This window comes from Zalophus californianus, chromosome 2 (genome assembly GCF_009762305.2).
Source record: "Zalophus californianus isolate mZalCal1 chromosome 2, mZalCal1.pri.v2, whole genome shotgun sequence".
In the NCBI taxonomy this organism is placed as follows: Eukaryota; Metazoa; Chordata; class Mammalia; order Carnivora; family Otariidae; genus Zalophus; species Zalophus californianus.
In genome coordinates, this window is record NC_045596.1 from 176,323,344 (window position 1) to 176,346,829 (window position 23,486).

The 23,486-nt window shown below is 35.2% G+C and overlaps 1 protein-coding gene across 1 annotated transcript in view; it reads right to left on the bottom strand.

The window, feature by feature from the left end:
* TNKS (tankyrase) overlaps positions 1-23,486 on the bottom strand; it is a 204,797-nt gene that overhangs the window by 150,182 nt on the left and 31,129 nt on the right. Inside the window, exon 2 of the mRNA XM_027597791.1 lies at positions 15,344-15,568. Within this exon, the coding sequence (XP_027453592.1) occupies positions 15,344-15,568 (225 nt within the window). The remainder of the gene's footprint in view (positions 1-15,343; positions 15,569-23,486) is intronic.

Below are 23,486 nucleotides of genomic sequence, written 5' to 3' on the forward strand. Positions count from 1 at the left end.
AAAAAGAAGACTCAAATAACCAGAATCACACATGAAAGGAGTACATTACTACCAAGCCTACAGAACTAAGAAGGATTATAAAGAAATATTAGGAACTGAATGGGAAAACTAGATACCCACATGCCAAAGAATGAAGTTGGACCTCTTATCTCACGTCATATACAAACATTAACTCCATATGGATCAAAGACCTAAAAAAAGAACTAAAACTATAAAACAGAGAAGAAATGTTCCCTACGTTTAGAAGAAAGCATAGCGTTAAATCTTCATAACCTAGGATTTGGCAAAGAAGTCTTAGATACAACACCAAAGCACAAACAACAAAAGAAAAAAGTAGACTTTTTAATGTTCATCAAAATTAAAAACTTTTTCACTTTAAAGTACGCTATCAAGAAAGTGAAAAGACAGCACAGAAGGGGGAAAATATTTGCAAATCATTTTTCTGATATGGAACTTGTATCTAGATATGTAAAAAACTCTTACAATTCAGTAACAGAGACAATCCAATTAAAAATGAACAAAGGACATAAACAGACATTTCTCTAAAAACCATATACAAATGGCCAAAGGGCACACAAAAAATGCTCAACATTACGAAAATAAGACCACAATGAAGTTCTAGCACAGAGCAGGCATTTTACAGAGGAGGCGCAGAAGTATGTAACACTTGAAAACAGGGTTTTAAATAAGGCAGACAAGGTTCCTGTGTTTCTATCAGGCACAGAGTAGGGAAGAGTACACAGAGATGATGAACAAATATATGATTAAACAAATATATAATTTCAGGTAACAGGTGCTATTACATAAAATGAAACATGGTTGGTAAAATGAAACATGGTTAGAGAAACCAGACAAGCAGGGCAGGGCAAGAAATTATGACAGTGTCGTCAGGCAAAAGTACAAGGAATTAACATTATGTGTGAAAACCTGGGGAAAAAGTGTTCCAGGCAAAAGGAACAAGTATACAGACTCTGATAAAGAAACAACTTTGGCTCATTTCAGAGACAATAAGGCCAGTGTAGCTGGAACATGAAGAAAGGGAGAGGACAGGCATGAAATTCACGATGTAGGTGGGAGTCTGATCTAGATCAAGTAGGGCCCTGATAAGGAATTTAAGATAGCATTTAAGTGTAATGAGAATTCTTTGTGGAGCATTTTAATCAGGCCAACGATGTGATCTGATCAGGGCATATAACCTGTACAGCTAGCTGCACAGGGCCCCATGCTTGGTTTAATGCTTTGCTGTCACCATCTTAAAATCCTTAATAATTGTAACATTTAACGTGTATTTTGTAAACAAAGTCCAAAATGCGACAATGGAGCATGTTGTGAGAGAAGAGATACACTGGGCGGCAGCACATGCACACACAATAAAATCAGAAGTTTTAAAAAAAAAATAAGTTTATAGATAGCTGTTGAACGATATTTTAAGAATATTTGGTTTTTGGTTTTTTTCCCCCCAGAAACAGTATTAAGGTAACCTTTAAAGGCATAATGAGATGGCTCAAAGAATGTCAATCGTTATTCAATATTTGAAGGGATCCAAATTCAAAACCCAACCCGTGTTTACTTCCTCCTTTCCCTGACTCACCCCGCCCTCTGCACCTCCCCACTTAGTACCCCTCCGGGAATGGTACCCAGTTGCTATGGTGAGGCCTGAAGAGCCATATCCATACTAGGGAACTTCTCTGGTACCAAAGATGATTAAGAGTCAACAACTGACTCAAGCTGGGGCATCGGATTCTTTCTATCGCAGGTTTAAAAACCAGAGCGAACCTGAAGCCAAGACACATCAACATGAGTAGAGGATTCTAGAGTGAAGGTTCATAGACCTGTGCTGCTGAAGTCCCTAGAGCTGGCTTGGTTCTTCACATCTCAATTCTGGGTTTTCCTGAATGGTTGAGTTTCTGACTCAGCGTGTACTCTGACAATTTTACATTGTTATAACTTAACAATACCAGACCTTTTAGTCTAGCTGATCCTACCACCACCCATGATTCAGAATTCCTATCCTGCTTCCAGTTTCCTACTTCTCCAATCAAATCTACTCAACACAAAGTGGATTATGCTTCCTTTAATACAAGTCTGATGGCTTCCTTACATCCAAATCACTGGCTACAGAATTTTTTATAACATGAACAGAATTCGATAAGAGCAGGGAGGTAATTCAATGAGTTCAATCACTATTCTTAATCAGAAAGTGTTAACCATAAGATTTAATATCAAATTAATGATATTTAAACAATAAAATTAAATCATTTGGGATAAATTACAAAGATTATGGAAAACTCAACTGTTTGATTTCCAAAAATGTAACATGGAACATTTTCTCACTTGCGATAAGTCTATTCAAGCATTCACATCAATTTTATTACTTAAAATACCCCATCAGTTTACATTAAACCTTCAAATCATTATTTTTTGGGACCAAGTATATCACCATCTATTTTGATGCCATAAACATTTTTTAAATCCTGTTTTATTCACCAATGTATAAATCTAAATGCCTAGCAAGTGCCTGGAACAAAATAGGCACAAATAATACCTAGTAAAGGAGTAAATGTTTGAAAACAATAAACAGGAACAGATATCTAACATGCTTGCTATATAATCCTTCATGGACAAAAAATATTTACTATGTTATCACAATAAAAATATTCAGCAGTCAAAATCTAAGTCTTCTAATTTGAATGGTTTCCTAAAAAAATAGAGACAACACTGGAAACCATAGGGCCAAAAACCAGTCATGGCTGTTCACACCTACTGTCACCACAGGGTTCATATCCACATTAGTCAATCACTCACGCATTATTTATTACCAAATACCTACTATGATATACAAGGTTCTGTACATGCAGTTAGAGACTCTAAAAAGAGATACATCTCAAGAAAAAATTCAGTTTACTGAGATATATATATAAACAGGTCATTTATAATTTAAAATGGTACCTCAGTTTCTTAAGGTATAAAATGACGATAATAATACCTCACAGGATCGTTATGAGGATTGAATGAGATATTACAGCAGCTCATTAGCACTTTGTGTTTGTAATATTAGAATTAAATATAAAAAACAGCTAATAATAATAAAAAACAAAAGTCATATCTACTTTAGTGGCTAGTGCATTGTAGGTGTTCAATAAATGTTCAATGGTGAAGGGTCAAAGTACAGAGAAAGTCCTCAGACAATGCACTATTTGATTTGGATCTTGAAAAATAGAAATACTCCAGTGAAGAGTGGTAGGACGTTGTCCAAGTAAACGTGGAACTTTCAAGTTTTCTAAGGACATAACACATTTGGGATAAGATGAGAGGTTCAGTTCAGTTATTTCCTCCTTGGATTGTATGTCACCATTAGATTCATTCCAAAATCTTCTATGGTTCACTGAACACCTGAAATCAAACTATCCAGGCTGGTATCAAGATGCTTTACAATATGGAACTAATTTATCTTTCCAATATTATCTTGTTACAATTCACTGTAAGACTTTACTTTCTGGTTAAACTGTACTATACTCTGTTTTTAAAAAGATACCATCTTCTCATTTCTCCTAACCTTTATTCCACTCTCTTCACTCAATTATATGAAAATAACTCCCCATCCTTCAAGGCTCATCTCAATTTCCACCCTCTCCATGAAATCTTCTTGGTTCCCTCAAATATGCTCTCTCCTCCTCTATGTCCTTATAGAACTTCAATATGGTATGATCTTGCTGAGCCTTCTATCTTAATTGTCATAGCCTTCTGTGCAAACACAGTTGACCATCCACCCAAACTTACTCCCTCCCTCTTCTTCCTACTGAAGAGGATCCGGATTTTATTGAGGAAGCAAGGCACGCAGACCCAAGCGATAAATTGTGATTGGTCCTAATGCTGATAATCCCATTCCCACTCGCCAGTGATTAATCAAAAGATGAACAGGTAACTTACTTCTGAACAATGGACTTTTTTTTAAAGATGTATTTATTTATTTTAGAGAGAGCGAGCCTATGAGCAGCGGTGAGGGGGAGGGGCAGAGGGAAAGGGAGAGAAGCAGACCCCCGCTGAGTGCAGAGCCCAGTGTGGCTTAATCTCATGACCCCGAGATCATGACCTGAGCCAAAATCAAGAGTTGGATGCTCAACTGAATAAACCACCCAGGCGCCCCTGAAAAATGGATTCTTAAGAGAAAGTCCTCTGGAAAAAAATCCTAAGAAGAAAAGAGCCCCCTTTTGTAATCTCCTTTCCTGTTTTGGGTACTGATGTGAAAATATGATTCTTGGAGCTGCTATAACCACCCGGAAACCAAAGAGGAAAAGCTAACATGTTGGCCTATCCTCTACTTATTGCTGAAACTCTTGAGTCAATCCTGTAACCTCATATAGACTTTCTATCATATGGGTTAATAAGTATTTGTTGTTTAAGCGATTAATGGTAAAGTATTCTGTTATTTGAAAGTGAGTGTATCCCAGATAATATACTATCTTACTCCACTTCTAGAAAAGGGACAAAAGACATGAAGAGACATTTTATACCAAAGGATATACAGATAGTAAATAAGCATGTGAAAAGACATTCAATATCACTAGCCATTCGGGAAGTACAAATTAAAAATCATCCTGAGCTATCCCTACACACCTACTAGAACAGCTAAAATAAAAGAAACTGACAACACCAAATGCTGGCAAAGCGGCAGAGAAATTAGATCTCTCATATACTGCGGTAGGAATGGAAAATGATATAATACTCTGGAAAACAGCATGACAGTTTCTTTAGAAAACTAAACATATTCTTAACATATGACCCAGCAATCACACCCCAAAGCATATATCTCTGAGAAGTGAAAACTCACATCCACATAAAAACTTGCACATAAATGTTTGCAGAAGATTTATCTATAATAGTCAGATACTGTAAACAGCCAAAATGTCCCTCAGTTGGTGGATAGCTAAATCATGGTATATCAACACCCGGTAATACTAATCAGCAATTTAAAAAAAGAAAAACAAAAACCTGAAAGGCACTGTGCAGAGTGGAAAAAAAAAAAAAGAGCTGATTTCAAAAAAAATCACATACTGTATGATTCCAGCATTCTCCCCCAAAATGACAAAATCATACAGACAGAAAGCAGATTAGTAGTTGGTAGGGGTTAAAGGATGGGTTTTGGGGAGTCAACCATATAAAAGTATACCATAAAGAGCGAGAGGGATCTTTGTGATAATAGTTCCATATTTTGATTGCAGTGGTAGTTACATGAATTTCCAAATGCGATAAAATGGCACAGAACTATACACACAATGTACCAATACTAGTTTCCTGTGTTTGGTATTATACTGTAAGTCCATAAGGTATAACCAATGGCAAACACTAGGTGAAGGATACGTGGGATCTGCTTGTACTATTTTTGCGACTTCCTCTGAATCTACAATTACTTCAAAATAAAAAATGGAAAGTATATAATAGATGCTTCTTATTATGTAAAGAGTTTTAAAGAGTCATATATAATAAAGCAATATGACTTTTAAGATCTGTGGTTTACTGGGAAACACAACAATCTAGCAAAGACAACACACTAGAACTTCTTGAGGCACTGATGCAAAAGTTTTATCAACTCATTATGTAAAGATTTATAGATTCAGCAGTATTAGAAAAAGATGAGAATACGTATTTTCTCTTTAATAAGCATTTTATAATTTTGTGAATATTTTGCATTATTTAGTCTTGGGGTTCTACAGTATACAACTGATGGATTTCTAGGCCGTCCTAGCCCGTGTCAGCTTATAGAAGTTAAGAGCTAAAAGCTTAACTTCACCTCCTACTCAACTATCAACCACGTTTATGTCCCTATAATAAGTCCCACGCAGCCTTATCAATCACCATTGACTAATGGTGACCAACTCCACTCCAATTAATGGAGAAGAAAATAAGATACAACATAGTGATTTAGGGGGCAGAAAGCTTCCTGAATCCAAAAACGGGTGAGACAAATCCACGTCTCCAACGCACCCAACATCAGCAAAGACATGTTCCTCTGCAACTTTTAACCGATAAAGAGGTTATTAGTAGAGGTTTTCAGTGGGGAAAAATAGTCTTATAATTTCAAGAGACTCAATCAGCATAACATCAGGAAGTCATAATCATCAATAAAAATATTCAAAAAAAGAAAATTAATTTTGAACTTAAAAAGTTCTTGGGGCAATAAAGCACACCTGTGTTTGCCTGTGGGAGATTTACCAGGAAAACAAAGTAACATAGATACAAAGTTGCTGCACTCACAATTGGAAAGGCCAAATTTAATTCTTTAAATTCATGCAGGAAAATGACCCCAAAGGCGTATTTATAATACAGCTGTATATTAGTTTGGTTTTATATTCTAATGTTTATCAAGGCATATACCTAAATTTTTAGTTATATGAAAAATCTTAGTATTTTTATGGTAAGAAATGGGTTTTCTGACACAAAATGCCACATTATAACTGATACCCAAGGACCAATAAATGAAATAAAATAACTCAAAAGGGAAGGAGCCAGTGTCATGTGGCTGGCCATTTGACCAGCAATTTAGCAACTGAACATTTCCTTCCAGAGTTAACATTTAAGGGTTCCCCTACTAAATTACAAAATTTCCTTTTCTCAAGGAAAGCTAAAGCAAACTACAGCACACAAATAAAGCTATCAACAAACATTACCAGGACAAATCCCCATCCCCAATACCCCTATCCCCATACCAAGACAGTGTGCCGTGCATTCAGTTCTCTATGACAACAATACCAATAACTACTGATTCTTGTCATCTTTTCCCCATCCCCATTAACTTATTCCCTCACATCCTCACATTTTCCTACTCAAATCTGAAATGAAACTATGAATTTCAACATTACCTTTCCTTTGCTTTCTGGATCACCGAATAAACTAAATATCAAACTGCTCATTAGAGTTTGAATGGTCTCAAAGCACTCATACAGTAAACATTTACAATGGTTACTTGACTCATTTTAGAAACACATGGACCACAAGTGCAGAAAATGAAGATCTGCCCTCAGTAATAACAGTGATTTAGAGGTAGACAAGAATGAAATCTTGAGGCCCTCATTAGTCTTCAGTTCAATCCAAATATTTAATTGAGCCTCACATTGAAGACAATAAAATTTCCATTTTTAAATATAAGAAACAATTTGGCTGTCAAATTATATGTTGTTTTTCAAATTTTTATTTTGTAGCCCCTGATGACAATGATGACAAAAAGTTTCGTCTAAATAACTGTCTGTATAAGGACAAGGACTCTTCTTGCTGAATTTAATACAAAACCTCTTTTGTTTTAAAATGCTGTCAGTCATGTTATTTAACCCAAATCTGGAAATACTTCAAATAAGTTAAGTACAAATATAAATCCACCACATATTTATTAATCTACCTTATTATAATTATTTTAAGAATACATACAAGTATTATCCTTCTCTACCAACATTGTTACTTACCGTAAGTGGCCGAAACTTTTAAGTACTATCAAGAAAGCAGTTTAATTTTATCAAGAAACATTCTACTACTTTCCTTAGAAAATGCCAAATCTTAATAAACTTTTAAGAAGTACTTTCTATTACTATTATAATAAATTAGCACAAGTTCAATGGTTTAAAACAGCAACACAAATTTATTTTAGTTCTAAAGGTTCAAAGTTGAACACCTGTCTCAGTGTGCCAAAATCAAGGTGTCAGCAGAGCTGCACTCCATACTGGAAACTCTCAAAGAGAATCCATTTCCTTGCTTTTTCAATCTTCTAAAGGCCCCTGCATTCCTGGGCTCATGGCTCCCTGTCCCCATGTTCAAAGCAAGTAATGGCTGATTGAATCCTTCTTACAATGCATCACTGACTTCCTTCCCTCCAATTTTAAGGAACCTTGTGATACTTGGGGCCCACCAAGATAATCCAGGATAATCTCTTCATCTCTAGGTTAACTGACTGGCAACCGCAATTCCATATGTAATCTTAATTTCTGTTTGCATGTAAAATAAAATATTCCTAGGTTCCAGGAATTGAGATGTGGACATCTTTGAGCCATTATTTTGCCTACTACATATAGCATGTCCCTTCTTATAGTTATATGTTTTGAAAGCACAACTATAACACACATGACCCTCTACCATCTCCTATTATTTCTATAAAATAACAGCAAGGTAAAAATAAATAGAACAGTTCCATTATTTCCATTTGATAAATGAAGTAATTAAGGCACAGAGAGTAATCTGCCCCATAATCTGTCCCCAAAGTGCCTGCTAATGAGAGATCCAAGAGTAGTCACCAGGTCCCCTGATTCCTATTTTATTGTTCCTTGCAGTGTACCACAATAATCTTCACTACTCTAAGAGCAAAATCTTCCCTACTGCTGATAACTCCTTTGTTCATTTTTATCAGGCCACAGTTTAACAAGTCATCAACTGGGGTATTTATCACTTAATTTCACACACACACACTCATACATATGCGTGTATGTTAATACAAAAATTACATAAACTGTATAATGTAATAATGTCTGCTTTAATTTTTTTCTGAACCAGGATCTTAACCAGGTTAATATGTTACACTTGATTGAATGAACTTAAGTTTTATCCAGTTGAATGCTCACCAACTAAGGCATGCCCTTTTCTATGGCAAAGAAAGAGAAGAACAAATAAAACACAGTTATATAACAAAGGCTCTCCAAATGGTAAATAATGGGCATAAAAGGGCAGAAAACCTATTACATATTAAATATTAACAGAAATTCTAAACTGGGGTAAGAAAAAATGAGAACTGTACCTAAGAATTTTTATTAATTCATTTCAATAGTTAACTTTATTTACGGTATTAAGTCATACTCTGTATAGCTGACCTAACCTCTCCTAATAAACCAATTTGCTTAAAGACTTCTTAAAAAAATACCATCACATCTCTATTTTCTCTTGCATTTTTCAATAAATACAAAAATATCTGAATCAATATTAGGTAGTACAGTAGGAATATTATTTCTGATCATGTTCTTTTTCTACTAACATGAGAGCAGTTACCAATTACTGAGCATATACTGCATAGATCTTATATGAAGGTACTTCATTTACATTCTCTCATTTAACCCCCTTAACAACTATATGAAGTACAGTTATTACTGCCACTTTAATAAAAGAGAATAATAAGTAACTTGCTCAAAGACCCACATCTTTTTGACTCCAACCGGTATAATATAATGCCACTGAGCCTGAAAATTTTTTTAAAGTGCTAATTGTTAGACTTTAAGTAGCAGTTTCAATTTGAGGTTTCCAAGTAAGATATATATAGAGTAAGGATTCTCTTAGTCTTTGCATGTAAGACAAATGAAGTCAAGCATTATTTGAAAGTACCAAGAGACAGAAAAAAAGCAAGTGACAGGAGCTTTGTTTCTAAAAAATAACGTCATTTGCTCTATTCAGCCTCTCATACTCCCAAAAAGCTGAAGAACTTCTCTTTATCAAGAGAATTTCAGTTTCTTTCCTTCCAGTAGTCCTCAGAAGGTATTCCACTGACTTCAAGCTTTAAGTGTTGTAAATGGAAAGTCCTTTGCTTAATTCCACCCCTCCCCCCTTTACAGGCAACTTATTCTTCCTGCTTGGATAACTTTAGTATATACACATGTGTCTTCCTCAGTGTGCCTTTTCTCCTCAATACAGCATGGAACTCTGTAGCCTCTTCAATCTCAAGACTTGGGTTTTTCCAGCTTATCATTTGTTTAATTATTACTGATCTCTTCTATCAGTTATTTTTTTTTTTCTTTTTCCCTCCTGAAACTCCTATCACATGTAAGGTTTTAAAAGAATGTTGACTTCCTGGGTCTATTTACCTTTTTCTTCATGACTTCCTGATGCTAACATTTTGTTCTGTATTTGGGGTTATTTCTCACGTGATCTTCTAGGCTACTAATGTGGATTTTCTTTAATTCATCTACTGAATGTCTTACTTTGGAAAAATACTAGATTGTTTTGGCCTCAGGAAGCTTCTTCCATATTACACTTTAAATTCCCCAAGGGAATCTTTTTATTTTTTCATTCAGGTGTTTATCCAACCCCTATAGCAGTTCTGGGTATATATTCCAATTGTTCAATCTTCCCCTTTGAGAATTTTTCATTTGGTTTACTGGGCTTTCGTATCTAAATACTCGGTATTCCAAGAAGTGAGAATCCCATAGGTGTTACAAACCCACACACCTCCATTATCACTGAAATTGCTTGGGAAGTCAGCACACTGTCCCATGCCTGCTGAGGAACCTAGAATTCTCCAAAGGGAACATGCTCTGGCCGCTTCTCCCTTGAGAATCAGAGAGTATAAGAAGAGATGGGAGTCTGGTATAAATGCAAATAGTGTGGATCATGGGAATTATATAAAGATTTAAGGTATTTCTTTATTATCTTAAGAGGCCCCATCCTGGAACTTCCACCTAGCTACCTTCTCAAGATCTCTGTATCAGTTATATTCATTGGCAAAGGACAGAAACCAATTCTGTCTACCTTAATGGGGCAGGACCAGTACCAACATTGCAGGAAAAAAAACTGCTGCTATGAATGATTCCTTAATATCTCTAAGTCTTTGAACTCAAAATTCTACAATATAGAAGGGGGTGTCTGAGTGACCAAAACAAGGCCATCCCTGTCTGACAGTGTAGAAAAAAGAAAGGTCTGACTCCATAAGCTTCTGTATTTCTCCCCATAATGATCACTCATTGTTTTAAATCTCTAAAATCAGAAAAGCAGTCAGATACCAGCTAGCCAAAATTAAAAAAAAAAAAAAAAGACAAATGTCCATTAAGACTCCCAGACTTTATGTCAATTAACTTTGAGAAAAATGTTTCTACAACTTGCTTCTAAAATGGAATTGCAAAGCACTAACACTTGGATAGTCTCAAAAAAAAATCTTATGACATATATTCAGAAAAGAAGATGTCATTTATTTTAATTTTTGGTGACTTTCTATCTGTGAGTAGAGAGAGGCAGGGAGAAATGAATAGGTTCTAAAGGTAGAAAAAGTGTTAATTTCTAAAGTAAATTGGATTTGTTAAATATAATATAAAAATTATATCATCAGCATTAATATAATGAATCAAGACCTCTGTCTTAAGTAGTTGGTTTAATTATACAAGCATTTAAAGTTGATTTTTAAAATCAACTTTATTTTGTTCTTTTTGATGGTAGGTAAATAGCATCTAAGAAACACATGGGACAGACTTTTTTTTTTTAAGATTAATTTGAGAGAGACAGAGCATGAGCAGGGGAAAGAGCCATGAGCAGGGGAGAGAAGCAGAGGCAGAGTGAGAAACACTTTCCGCTGAGCTGGGAGCCCGATGTGGGGCTTGATCCCAGGACCCCGGGATCAGGACCAGAGCCGAAGGCAGCAACTTAACCATCTGAGCCACTAAGGCGCCCCGACTTTTTGTTTTCTAATTGGAAATCTGTACCTCTTAATTCCCTTCACCTGTTTCACCCATACCCGCCCCCCTCACTGACTTCCCCTCTGGCAACACTAGTTTATTCTTGTCGTTATGAGTCTGTTTGTTTTTATTTGTTTGCTTTGTCGGGATAGACTTTTTAAATTGGCCCTTAAAAAAAGGTCAGTATAGGGCAAACAGAAGAAACCAGGAAATCTACATTATACAGCAGTCAGAATTCAGGTTGAGATCTTAGCAATAATAGCGATTAATAATAGCTATTACACCTGTCAGAATGGCTAGACTCAAAAAGACAGAAAAATAACAAGTGTTGGTGAGGATGTAGGAAAAAAAGAACCCTCAGGCCCTGTTGGTAGGAATGTAAATTGGTACGGCTACTATGGAAATTAGTATGGAGGTTCCTCAAAAAATTAAAAATAGAAGGGCGCCTGGGTGGGTCAGTTGGTTAAATGTCCAGCTCTTGATTTCGACTCAGGTCGTGGTCTCAGGGTATGAGATTGAGCCCCACACTGGGCTCTGTGCTCAGTGGGGAGTCTGCTTCTCTCTCTCTCTCTTTCCCTCTCCTCCTCCCCCTGCTCCCATTTGCTCTCCCTCAAATAAGTAAATCTTTAAAAAAATTAAAAATAGAAATATCACGTGATTCTATAACTCTACCATTGGGTATCTACCCAAAGAAAATGAAAAAACTACTTCAAAAAGATATATGCGCGCTATGTTTATTGCAGCCTTATTTACAATAGCCAAGATATGAAAGATATGACAGATGAATGGGTAAAGATGATGTGGTATACATATATATACAATGGACTATCACTCAGCCATAAATAAGGGTGAGATCTTGCCATTTACAACAATACGGATGAACCTAGAGGGTATTACGCTAAGGGAAATAATCAGGCAAAGATGAATACCACATGATTTCACTTATATGTACAATCTAAAAAACAAAGCAAACAAATAAACAAAAAGCAGAAACAGACCTATAAATACAGAGAACAAACTGATGGTCGCCAAAGGGGAGGGCAGTGAGGGGATGGGAAAAATGGGTGAAGGGAAGATACAGGCTTCCAGCTATGGAATGAATAAGTCATGGGGATAAAAAGTACAGCAAAGAGAATATAGTCAAAGGTATTGTGACAAATAGCACTGTATGGTGACAGATGGGACCTACAATTGTGGTGAGCACAGCATAAAGCATCAGCTTGTCTAATCACTATGTTGTACACCTGAAACTAATGTAACATATATCAACTATATTTCAATTAAAAAAGATAGCAATCAATATTTATTATTTAACATTGACTATATCAAGTACTCTAAGTACTTTACATGTATCATCAGCTAATCCTCCCAAGAACCCAAGTATTCCCATTTCACATATAATGAAACATGGTAGTTAAGTGGCCCCTCATCTCATAATAAATACAGCTGGTAACTGGTCAGGTCAGGATATAAGCCCAGAACATGTGCTTTGAAGCAACCATCCTGCTGCCTCCCTTAAGCCAGTGATAATGTGCCTTGGCTCTACCTTTGTAAATATCAAAAGTATTCACTATTCTACCTCACATATAGAGATATGATTAAGATGAAAACAATCAGGCCAGCATTTCATCATCTAGGCAAAAACCTTTCAAAAGTTAATTCTGTACACTAATCTCTCAAAACCAACAGACTCAAGCTTTCAACCAGCTGTCCCAAAGTGGAAATTTGCCTAATAGTAACATTTCAGTATCCCTTAACTATACTCAAATTCAGAAAGTATGATATATAAACTATCAGAGGCTTTGGTATATTTGGCTTCCTAATAGGTTCCTGAAAGCTAATTAAATGTACCAAAGGATCTACAACCAATCTTGTTTCCCGTAACTATTTTAATAGTAGCTGTAGCCTCAACTAGATTTTGATTATAGTTTGAAGGTGCCCCTTCCCTTCCCTCAACTTTTATAAGACACAAGAAGTTAAACAGAAGGGAAGCAATATGTGCCAAAGTACACTGAGGACTGTGGGGCTGGAGGACTATGGGGATCCATTCTTTAAAAGTTCAGGTCCTACATCTAGTCTTTTATTTCAACAGAACCTAGATAAAAGGAGCATTTTCATTACGTACTTTTGGGAGGGGGATTAGGAGGAGGAGGAAAGAATATTAATTTTGATAAGATATTAAAAGAACTGATACAATGAAAAATTCAGAGGGGTACAGGTAAGAAAATAGAACACGGAAGCCTAGAAAGGATAATAATTCAAGAAGGTGAAAACTATATAAAATTCTATGACTAATGACAAAAGAATCCAACATATATGACAAGGTAAAGCAAGAAGGAATGAAGATAGGGAAATCTTAAGTCTAGATTCGGTAAGAATACATATCAAGTTCAATAATAATTATCACATGGTAACTTACCACAACTTAAGAGGTTTTTGTGGTCAGAGAGGATATTTATAAGTTCAAGCTTTTCAGGGTAGTTTTATGTAATGACTTAGTCCAGGATGTGGTGTTTTAGTGAAAGACTTAGGAGGAAATGGGAGAATCAACTAGAATGGAAGATCTCAAAGATCAAAAAGGACCAGGGTATCCAAAGGCTCATATCAACGGATGTGGAAGTGACAAAAGATAATGACAGAGAATGTGATAAAGAAGTTGTATGTCAGGCATTGCAATAATTTGAGGGAAAATGAAAAAGATATTGGAGGCTGGAAAAGACGGCTATGAAGAGAGAGAAAATCTTTTTTTTTTAATTTAATTTTATTACGTTATGTTAATCACCACACATTACATCATTAGTTTTTGATGTAGTGTTCCATGATTCCTTGTTTGTGCATAACACCCAGTGCTCCACGCAGAACGTGCCCTCTTTAATACCCATCACCGGGCTAACCCATCCCCCCACCCCCCTCCCCTCTAGAACCCTCAGTTTGTTTCTCAGAGTCCACAGTCAAGACAGAAAATCTTAATAACCACACCACTATGTATCTTTAAAAATGACATATATATTTGAGTTTTATGATAAAGATAAACGTGAAAGATTAAACTTGAAATGGATGTCATCCCAGAAGACAACAATTATGTAAATCAACCTGCCATGTACTAAACAAACATCCACCATCTTGAAGGTCAAGAAATAGATACACTCAAAAGATATTATGCTGGTCTTCTGGAAGCTTGTTTTAAATTTCAAAATGAAAGTTGTACAATAAAGCAAAATCTAATGTAAGACTATAAGTAAAATCACACACACACACATTTAGATAAAAATAAAAGAGAAAGAAATGATTGAATACAATTTCATATCATCTCGAAATTTAAAATGGTTGAAAAGTTCAATTTTACTTGAAAATGCTTTTTTTCTAGACTATGGCACACGTTGAACATATTAAGCTTTGTACTACTGTATCTGAACCACTCACTCAAAGCTTTCCAGTGCTATAGCTGGTGTTCACTTTTACAAAAAAAAGAAAAAGATTTTGCCTTAGTGCTAGATGATTTTCCTTAAATCAACCTAAAGCATCCAAATACGTCATCCAATTCAGTAAGAACTTGTATTTTATAATGGCTCTCATTTGATGCTAGGATGGAAAATTGCAGTCTTTTAAAGAGACTGTAGATTAACTAAATTTGTAATAGTAATCCATCAAAATTTAGTTCCACATCAGTTAGCATTAGACTTGAATTCGGAGAGTTAATGCTGTGAAGCTGTGAATCCTGTTCTTAACCAACTTTATATTGCCATCTCCCTACTTCTCTTTTGATGGAAAAAAATAACTGCTTCTAAGAATAAGAATAAAGCCTTCTTATTCTGAGAGAACACTATTTCCACCACAATAAAAATTAATAAAAAAAAATGGTAAACCTTTATTTAAAATATTATACCTGTCAGGTTGATCTTACAACTTAGATATTATCAAATAATACTTACCAATACATACATCGATTTTCCCTTTAATAGCAGCTTCATGCAGAGGGGTATAGTTCCAGTTATCCCGGGCATTTGGATCAGCTCCTTGACACAGTAACAGACTCACAACCTCAGCATGGCCAAAAGAACAGGCATTATGAAGTGGGATGAGACCTCCATCATCACGAGCATGGACGTTAGCACCCATCTGTAGTAAGTGTTCTACGACATCCTTCCTTCCAAACCCTAAAAAGAAGGATAATATACATTGAAGCAATTCTGTAAAAAGAACCATTAATATTTCTTTAATAACACTAACAAATGTGAACACTTGTAGTACTTTCTTCTATAGCAAAAAGGGTTAAAAAAAATGGCTACCATTCAAATCGATTCTCTCCTCTTATAGAACTCAGAACTAAGAAAGCTGTTCCTTAAGTCTTTGGGCAGTTCATTCAAAGACATTTGTTTTTTCCCCCCCAAAAGACATCTTCAACACATTTTATGTGCTGGGCAACATACAAAATGAACAAGACTCCAGTCCAAGGCATTCATTTTCCCCTCATGCTTCACAAGAAAAAATTGTATGTATAAAATCCATCTATTTTAAGAAATAAAGGTTATTTAAATACTGCTGACAACTAAAACAAATTATAACACTTAACATTATACCAGAAAAACTAGAGAAGACTGTATGGATACCAGAAATAAGTGGTAACAGTTTGGCTATAAGAACTTTGAAAAGGAAGAACTAAAGATAATGTCAAAATATCTACTCTTGGGACTGATGGCCAAACTAAAACAATGTAAGCTTGGATTTAGTGAGTCTGAGGAAACAGTATGACAAACAAGTGGGAACAAGAAAGACAGAACCAGAAAACTGATAAGAAGTATCACAATTTTCAGACAGAAAAAGGGGGGAAGAACAGATCTGAATCAGTGTAAGGACTAGGCACACACTGAGAAAGGTAAAAATTACCAAGAAAGTACATTATGGAAGTCAATGGGCAGCAACGTTATGCGAAGTCAGCATGATGAGGATTTAAAGGGTACAAAAGCCACTGACAATTTTAAATTATAGTACAGTGATGAAATTACAAGTTACACTGCAATGGATTAAGAAGAAAGAAGACTATAAGCATTAGTATTTTTATCTTTATAAGCTAGTATCTTTCTTAATGATTCTTCCTTTCCTACTTTAAATTTTATTTGGTCTTATTTTCTAAGTATCACTACCTCCATGCTATTACCTACTATGTAATGTAGTTAGAAAGTGGCATCATAAATAAAGCCAAAATGGTCGTATCTTCCTTCATTTTATGCATATAAACTAAATGAGAACCATGAGGAAAATAGAAAAAAAAAAGATTTATTTCAAGATATGTTCTCCACACTATCTACAGAAATTCATTCAGTCCAGGAAAACAGGCTCCAAGGAAAAGTCTCCAAAATAAAAGACATGTTTCCACAGATACGTAGTACAAAGTCAGAATTGGGTTTCCATAGAAAATATCCTTCAAATTAAACTGAAAATTTGGGGTGAAAAGAGGTCAGTTCTGTATTACTAACTGAAATATCAAAAGTATAGGATACATGCTAATATAACTATGCTGTTTGTTTCTTAATACCTGCACAACTTTACAGATACCAGATTCTGTTTATTTCTCTAACATCGGTGTCTTTCACCCCACTATCACAGCCTTACTCTTCATTCGCCCGGCCACAGGTGCTTTCCTTAGTCATGAAGATTTCATGCTTTTCCTTCTATGGATTTGAATAAAGTCTGCATGGCAAAGTCACATTTCCCTAATCAATGCATCGATAATATTTGAGAACGAATTTCCTTTCTTCACTAATAAACAAGTAAATTAAAATAAGATACTTTTTTAAATGTATCAACTGGCATTTTAAAATATCCATTATAACTGAGGGAAAAACGCAAAGTGTGTGTTTAGATCTAAAATATAAAAAATCAAAAAATGCTTGTTAGCAAACAGTGTGGGGAAATGGAACTGTGCTCACACTGATAATTTGAGTGTAAAGTGGTACCACATTTTAGAAAAAAATGTAGTGTTATCAGAACAAAGACTCTGCATCAAGATGTTTATCAAAGCATTATTTACAGAAAACCATGGAAACAATTCAGATGTCCAACACTTATGGCTCTGTTAAATAAATGATGGCTTTTCGTATAACATCATCCTGTACTAAGAGGATGCTATAGAACGTTGTGAATATACTTAATGTCACTGAATTATACATGTAAAAAATGTATTATTTTACTACAGTTTAAAAAACATCAAAAAAGTATAAGCCATACATACAAGAAAACACAGGATATTAACAGAAAAACATGGAAAAAGTGTTTTTAGATTAGTCTTTCAGATTAAAAATATAAAACAAAATATTGGGGGAAAATATATATACACACACAAACATATATTTGAAGATAGAAAAAAGATTAAATCACTAGTGGCATTATAGAATCTCCTTCCCTTCTCTTTATCTGTTTTCCTATTATCATATAAAAACACAATGTTGTATAAAATTTATCTAAGTGTGTACTCATACATGTTTATAAAAGAAGGTGGAAGTAAACAGTCAAAATCAGTAGACAATGAAGAATTTATCTCTTTTAACTTGGTCTTGCGTTAATAAAATATATTATTAAAATCAGAGGTTTTATTATCCACAAAACAGTCCCCTATTTAAACTTAGAAATTTAGTACTTAGTAATTCAGAAAAGTTTATTTAAAACATAAAGTTTACTTAAAAGATGTATTTTTACCTGTTCTGTTGAGTACAAATCAAAATTGGCCATTCATCATTCTATAATGTTAAATGCTTATATATTATTTTTACACATAAAGAGAATTCATTATCTCTGATGGTTATATAAGGCCTCTGTTTCACAAACAAGGTTTGTAGTCATAATTATCCCTATAATTGAACTGCTTATTTGGGTCTAAAGAACCAAAATAAAAATAGTAATTAGGATCACAGTCAAAGAACTGCATAGAATTTGAAGTAACTTATCACTAATTAACTCTTCGGAAAATAGTCCCTAAGTGAAAGCATTACAGACACATACTGCAGACAAGATTTTCAGTGTCTTATTCCATTAAGCTAGCACATGTTTATTTTTTTTTTAAAGATTTTATTTATTTATTTGACAGAGAGAGAGAGAGCACAATTAGGCAGAGAGGCAGGCAGAAGGAGAGGGAGAAGCAGGCTCCCCGCCGAGCAGGGAGCCCGACGCGGGGCTCGATCCCAGGACCCTGGGATCACGACCTGAGCCGAAGGCAGCCGCTCAACCAACTGAGCCACCCAGGCGCCCTAGCACATGTTTAAAAAATAGCTAAATCACAATGTTTTAATATTGCCACTTATACATAGTTGCTACTTGTACATCTTTATTTATGGCTCAGTGTTATGAAGTAAAGAAGGAAAACCAATATACCTTCTCTCTTCTCTGATCCAGCAAAGGTCACTAAAAAGTAAGACTGTAATTCTCTGATCTTTACCAACACACAGCATGTGCTATTCAGTTATACTAGAGGTATAATTTAACTTTTACAGAAAAACTTTCTTTGCTCAAAGTACATGCCCTATTCTTGACAACACTAAAAATAACAACAATGATAAGTAACTAACATTTCGTGAGCTCTTATGTGTGTCAAAAAGTATGCCAAATACTTGACATGCATCAGCTCCTTATGATAACACCCTGTGAGAGATACCATTATCCTCATTTTGTTAAGTAACTCTTCCCCTCAGTGCTGATATTACATGAGCTGTGCTTCTAAAGACACATCTCAATTCTGTCTACTCCCCCGTGCTACCATCTCAGGTTGTAGTTCCATAATCTCCTGTCTAGACTTCAGCATCTAGCCTTCTAACAGCATATAACCTAACCGCTCTCTCTGCTGTCACATCTGCTGCCCTACAATTCATTGTTAACACAGTAGGAAGAGTGTTCTTTTCAAGGCAATGTATCAGATTAGGTCATTTCCCTGCTTAAAATCTTGTAATGGGCTCCCATAACACATACAATAAGATATTACTACAAACTCCTTAGGACCTACAAGGCTTTATGTGAGCTGACCCCTCTCACCTCTCCCATGTCACTGGGTTTTATTTGCCCTGTCTTTCACTTTCTGTTCCCTGAATATGACAAACTCCTTTCAGCCAAGGCGACTTTGCAGTGTTCTCTGAGAACTTGCTCCCGGATCTTCACATGCCTAGCTCCTTCTGCCAACCAATCATCAGCCCAAACAAAGATAAGCAACTCAGAGGACTCTAAACCGAGCACTCAATTTAAAGTCACCTATGTAGGCACACATACTTTTCCATCATTATTTTCAATATCATCAGTTTTACTTTCTTTCTGCATTAAATCACTACCTGAAATTACCTTGTTCATTTACCTATTTGCCTTTTATATGTCTCACCACATAAAAAGAGTTAGGAACTATCTCATAAACCAGTGTGTGTCTCCAGCAACTAAAATAGTGCCTGATACACAGTATGGCTTCAACAAAATATTTGCTGATTATATGAATATACATAATGTTACTTAATCATAATTAAATCAAAGAGCAAGTAAGTAGCTTCTGATTTTATATTTTTAATTTACAAAAAGAAAACATTTAAAGGCTTTTCCAGCTACAAAAATATCAGAAATATTTTAAAATATTTAAACAAAGCACCAAATTTTCACAAAGGAAAATCATCTGTAATGCCATCATCATCCAGAGATAACCAAAATGAACATTTTGATGATTAAACTTCCAGATTTCTTTTTTTGCATGTGTGTATATGTTTCAACATCTTTGCTCTCTGCCTTTTCACTTTTCAACTATCTCAGATATTTTTTCAGGTAAAGATTTAAAATGTTTACATCATTTTCTTATGAGTTACTTAGCCTTCTACTACATGGATATGTCATAATTTATTTAGTTGGGTGGTTTCACCATTATAAAAAGGAGATTTTGCCATTATAAAAAAAAGTTAAAATAAATATCCTTATACACATATCTTCATACATCCGTCCAGTTCTTTAAGGCAAATTCCTTAAAGTAGAAGGACTAGGTCAAAGGATACATGTTTAAAATTTCATACATTGCCAAACTGTCCTCTAATTCAGTCTATCAATTTTCATTTTTAACCAGAATGCTTGAGTATGTCCATTTCCCCATCTTGTGTATATGAACACATATTTATAATCTTTACAAACAAAGAGGCAAAAATAAAAAATGTATTGCTCAACTTACATTTTCTGGGTTCAGATATTTACTTTTTTTAGAAAATTAAATATATGAATACAAATACGGTTGAAATCTCTCTTAATCCTACTCTTCTCTTTTCTTCCCCAACGATCCCATTACATAAACTCAATGTTTGTTATACTTGCCCTTATTTTTATACTTTTCATATACGTGTGTTTTTAAACACTTGAGTTTATATACTTATATATTTCACATTAATATATTTACATATTATATATTTCATATTCCATGTTATTAGATTATATATATTCATATTATATTGTCAAGATCACATGGTCTTCAATCTCTATTAGTGAGATTGACAGTTGTGGCAATTATCCCTCTTCTTGCTGGCCCACAGAAACTCAGTTACTGCTCAGGAATTGGTCAGAATGTAATATATTAGCTAAGAGAAGGTAAATCTTTCCCCAGTCCAAGGAGCGAATCCTGATTACTCTAAGCCAGAAAGGTGATTTTATTCTTCTTTGGCAGTGACTGGCAAGGGGACAGAATGGAAAATCTAGAAGCTTCTGGAAAGATTTTTCTAATAGAAGATATGTAGAAGAAAAAGGACGCTTTCTCCTCTCTCCCATCCTATTTCTAGAAAACTCTCACAGAAGACTGTGACATTCAGAGCTGCTGATACCAGGATGGGAAGGTCAACAGAATTATGAAAATCCGAGCATAGAACCCTACTGTGCTCACAGAGTATTCAACCAATTCTTGAACTTCTTACCTCTAGACTTATCAAGCAGGAAATAAATGTCCTTAGGCTTAAGTTTCTGTTAGTTGAATTTTGGAATATTTGGAGCTGAACCCATGCAAATTGATACAAATATCTGTTTATATGTTTACTGATCATTCATCTGTCAGCCTTCGGTTCATGGTCTAGACCGAATTTTTTGTCTTATTATTTTTTTGATCTTTATATATTCTGAACACTAATCTTGTATTGGTTACATGCATTAAAAATACATTATTTTGTTTATGGCTTGTCTTTACACTCTATTTACAGTGTCTGATTTCAGACAAGTTTTAAACTTTAACATAATAAAATATATCAATCTTTCCCTACACTGTGCTTTCTACATAATCTGTAAGAAATCCTTCCTATTCCTATACCGTTCGTACATTTTCTCCTAGATTACTTTTATAATTCTGCTTTCCACATTTATTTTTTTAAAGCTTTTATTTATTTATTTGAGAGAGAGAGAGAGAGAGAGAGCATGAGCAGAGAGAGGGGCAGAGGGAGAGGGAGAAGCAGACTACCCCCTGAGCAGGGAGTCCAGGCTCTATCCCAGGACCCTGAGATCACGACCTGAGCCGAAGGCAGACACTTAACCGACTGAGCCACCCATACACCATTGCTTTCCACATTTAGATCTTTAATCTACCTGTATATATGCTGTGAGTTACAAATATAGTTTTACGTTTTCCACATCTTTTCTCTTTGCTTGATCAGTTTGTTCAATAGTTTAACTTCAAAAAAAGTCTAAAATACCAAGTAGGGCAGTGCCAATCCCCCTTGTTTCTCTTAAAAAATTATCCTGGCTATTATTGCTTTTTGATGTTCAATGGAATTATCTTTATGTTCCATGAAAAAATGTGTTAGAAAAAAAGTTTTTAAAGCTCATTGATTAGAGTTAATTCTGTGAAGTTGACAAATTTACAACACCGAGTCTTCTAATCCATGGATATACACTGTGTATCATGTATATCCATGTACATCAAATACATACCTCACATCTTTCATTTTGTGTTTGTTTTCCATTAATATCTTGCACATATTTGTCAAGGATTTGGGGGTATTTTAAGGTTTTTGTTGATAGTGGGACACAGAGGGCAGTGGTACATTAGGGGCGGTCACTAAAACCAGAACACACAGAGCCTTTCAGTCATAAGGAGTTTGGATCCGAGCAGGAGTTTGTCAGCCAAGATTTGTCTGCTAGCTAATGTGACCAGAGGTAGTAATGACAAAATGAGGTCAGAAGACAAGCAAGAGCTAGATCATATAGGGCCTTTATCATGAGGAAAACATCCAGCTACAAATAATGGAACTAGTGAAACCTCAAAAAAAAAAAAAAAAAAAATGTAGCGATTTCACATGTCTCACTAAACTTGTCCAGTCAGAGGCAATTCAGGCTCATATAGCAGTTTAACAAGAGCTCTTTAAAAAATGTTCCACTCTGGCATGCTTAGCATGTATAAGCTATCTTCTTGTTTGTCACCTCATAGTCACAAGAGTGCCACACCTTATAGCCTGCTATTCAGGTTCCCACACAAGAAAAAAGAGGGCAAGGGGAGAAAAAAGTTTTCTCTTAATCTTTTAAGAGAAGAAGCCTCTCTAAGATACTTTCACTTATATCTCATTAGCCAAAAACAAGTCATCTCTCCAAGCTCCCCCAAAAGTCCGGAAAGTCAGATTTTTTTTTTATAGCTGGTCACACTACTGCCTTCTACAAAATCTAAGATCTGTTAGTGAAGATTAAGGAGAAAATGAACTTTTGGGTGAATAACCAACAGTATCTGTCACAGCTTTTTAAGTCATGGGTAAGAAGTTTGGATTTTATTTTAAGTATGTGGGCAGCCCTTTATAAGAGAAATTACTTGACTGTATTCGTCTTAAAAGGATTATCAGTTGGCTACGTGAAAAATAGAATGGAGAGGGTCAAGAGCAAAATCAGAGAAACAGGCTAAGAAAAATCTGCCATAGTTTGGGCAAGAATTGATGGTGGCTTGGAATAAGCCAGCAGCAGTATAGACAGGTCAAAAAGGAAAGGCAAGAAAGACTGGCTCCCAGGTTTCTAGCCTGAGCAATGCAGTTTACGGAGGTGCCATTTGGGGAAGGGTCAGAGCAAGTGAGGAGCAGCAAAAAGTTCACTCAGATGAACTGTTCTTCT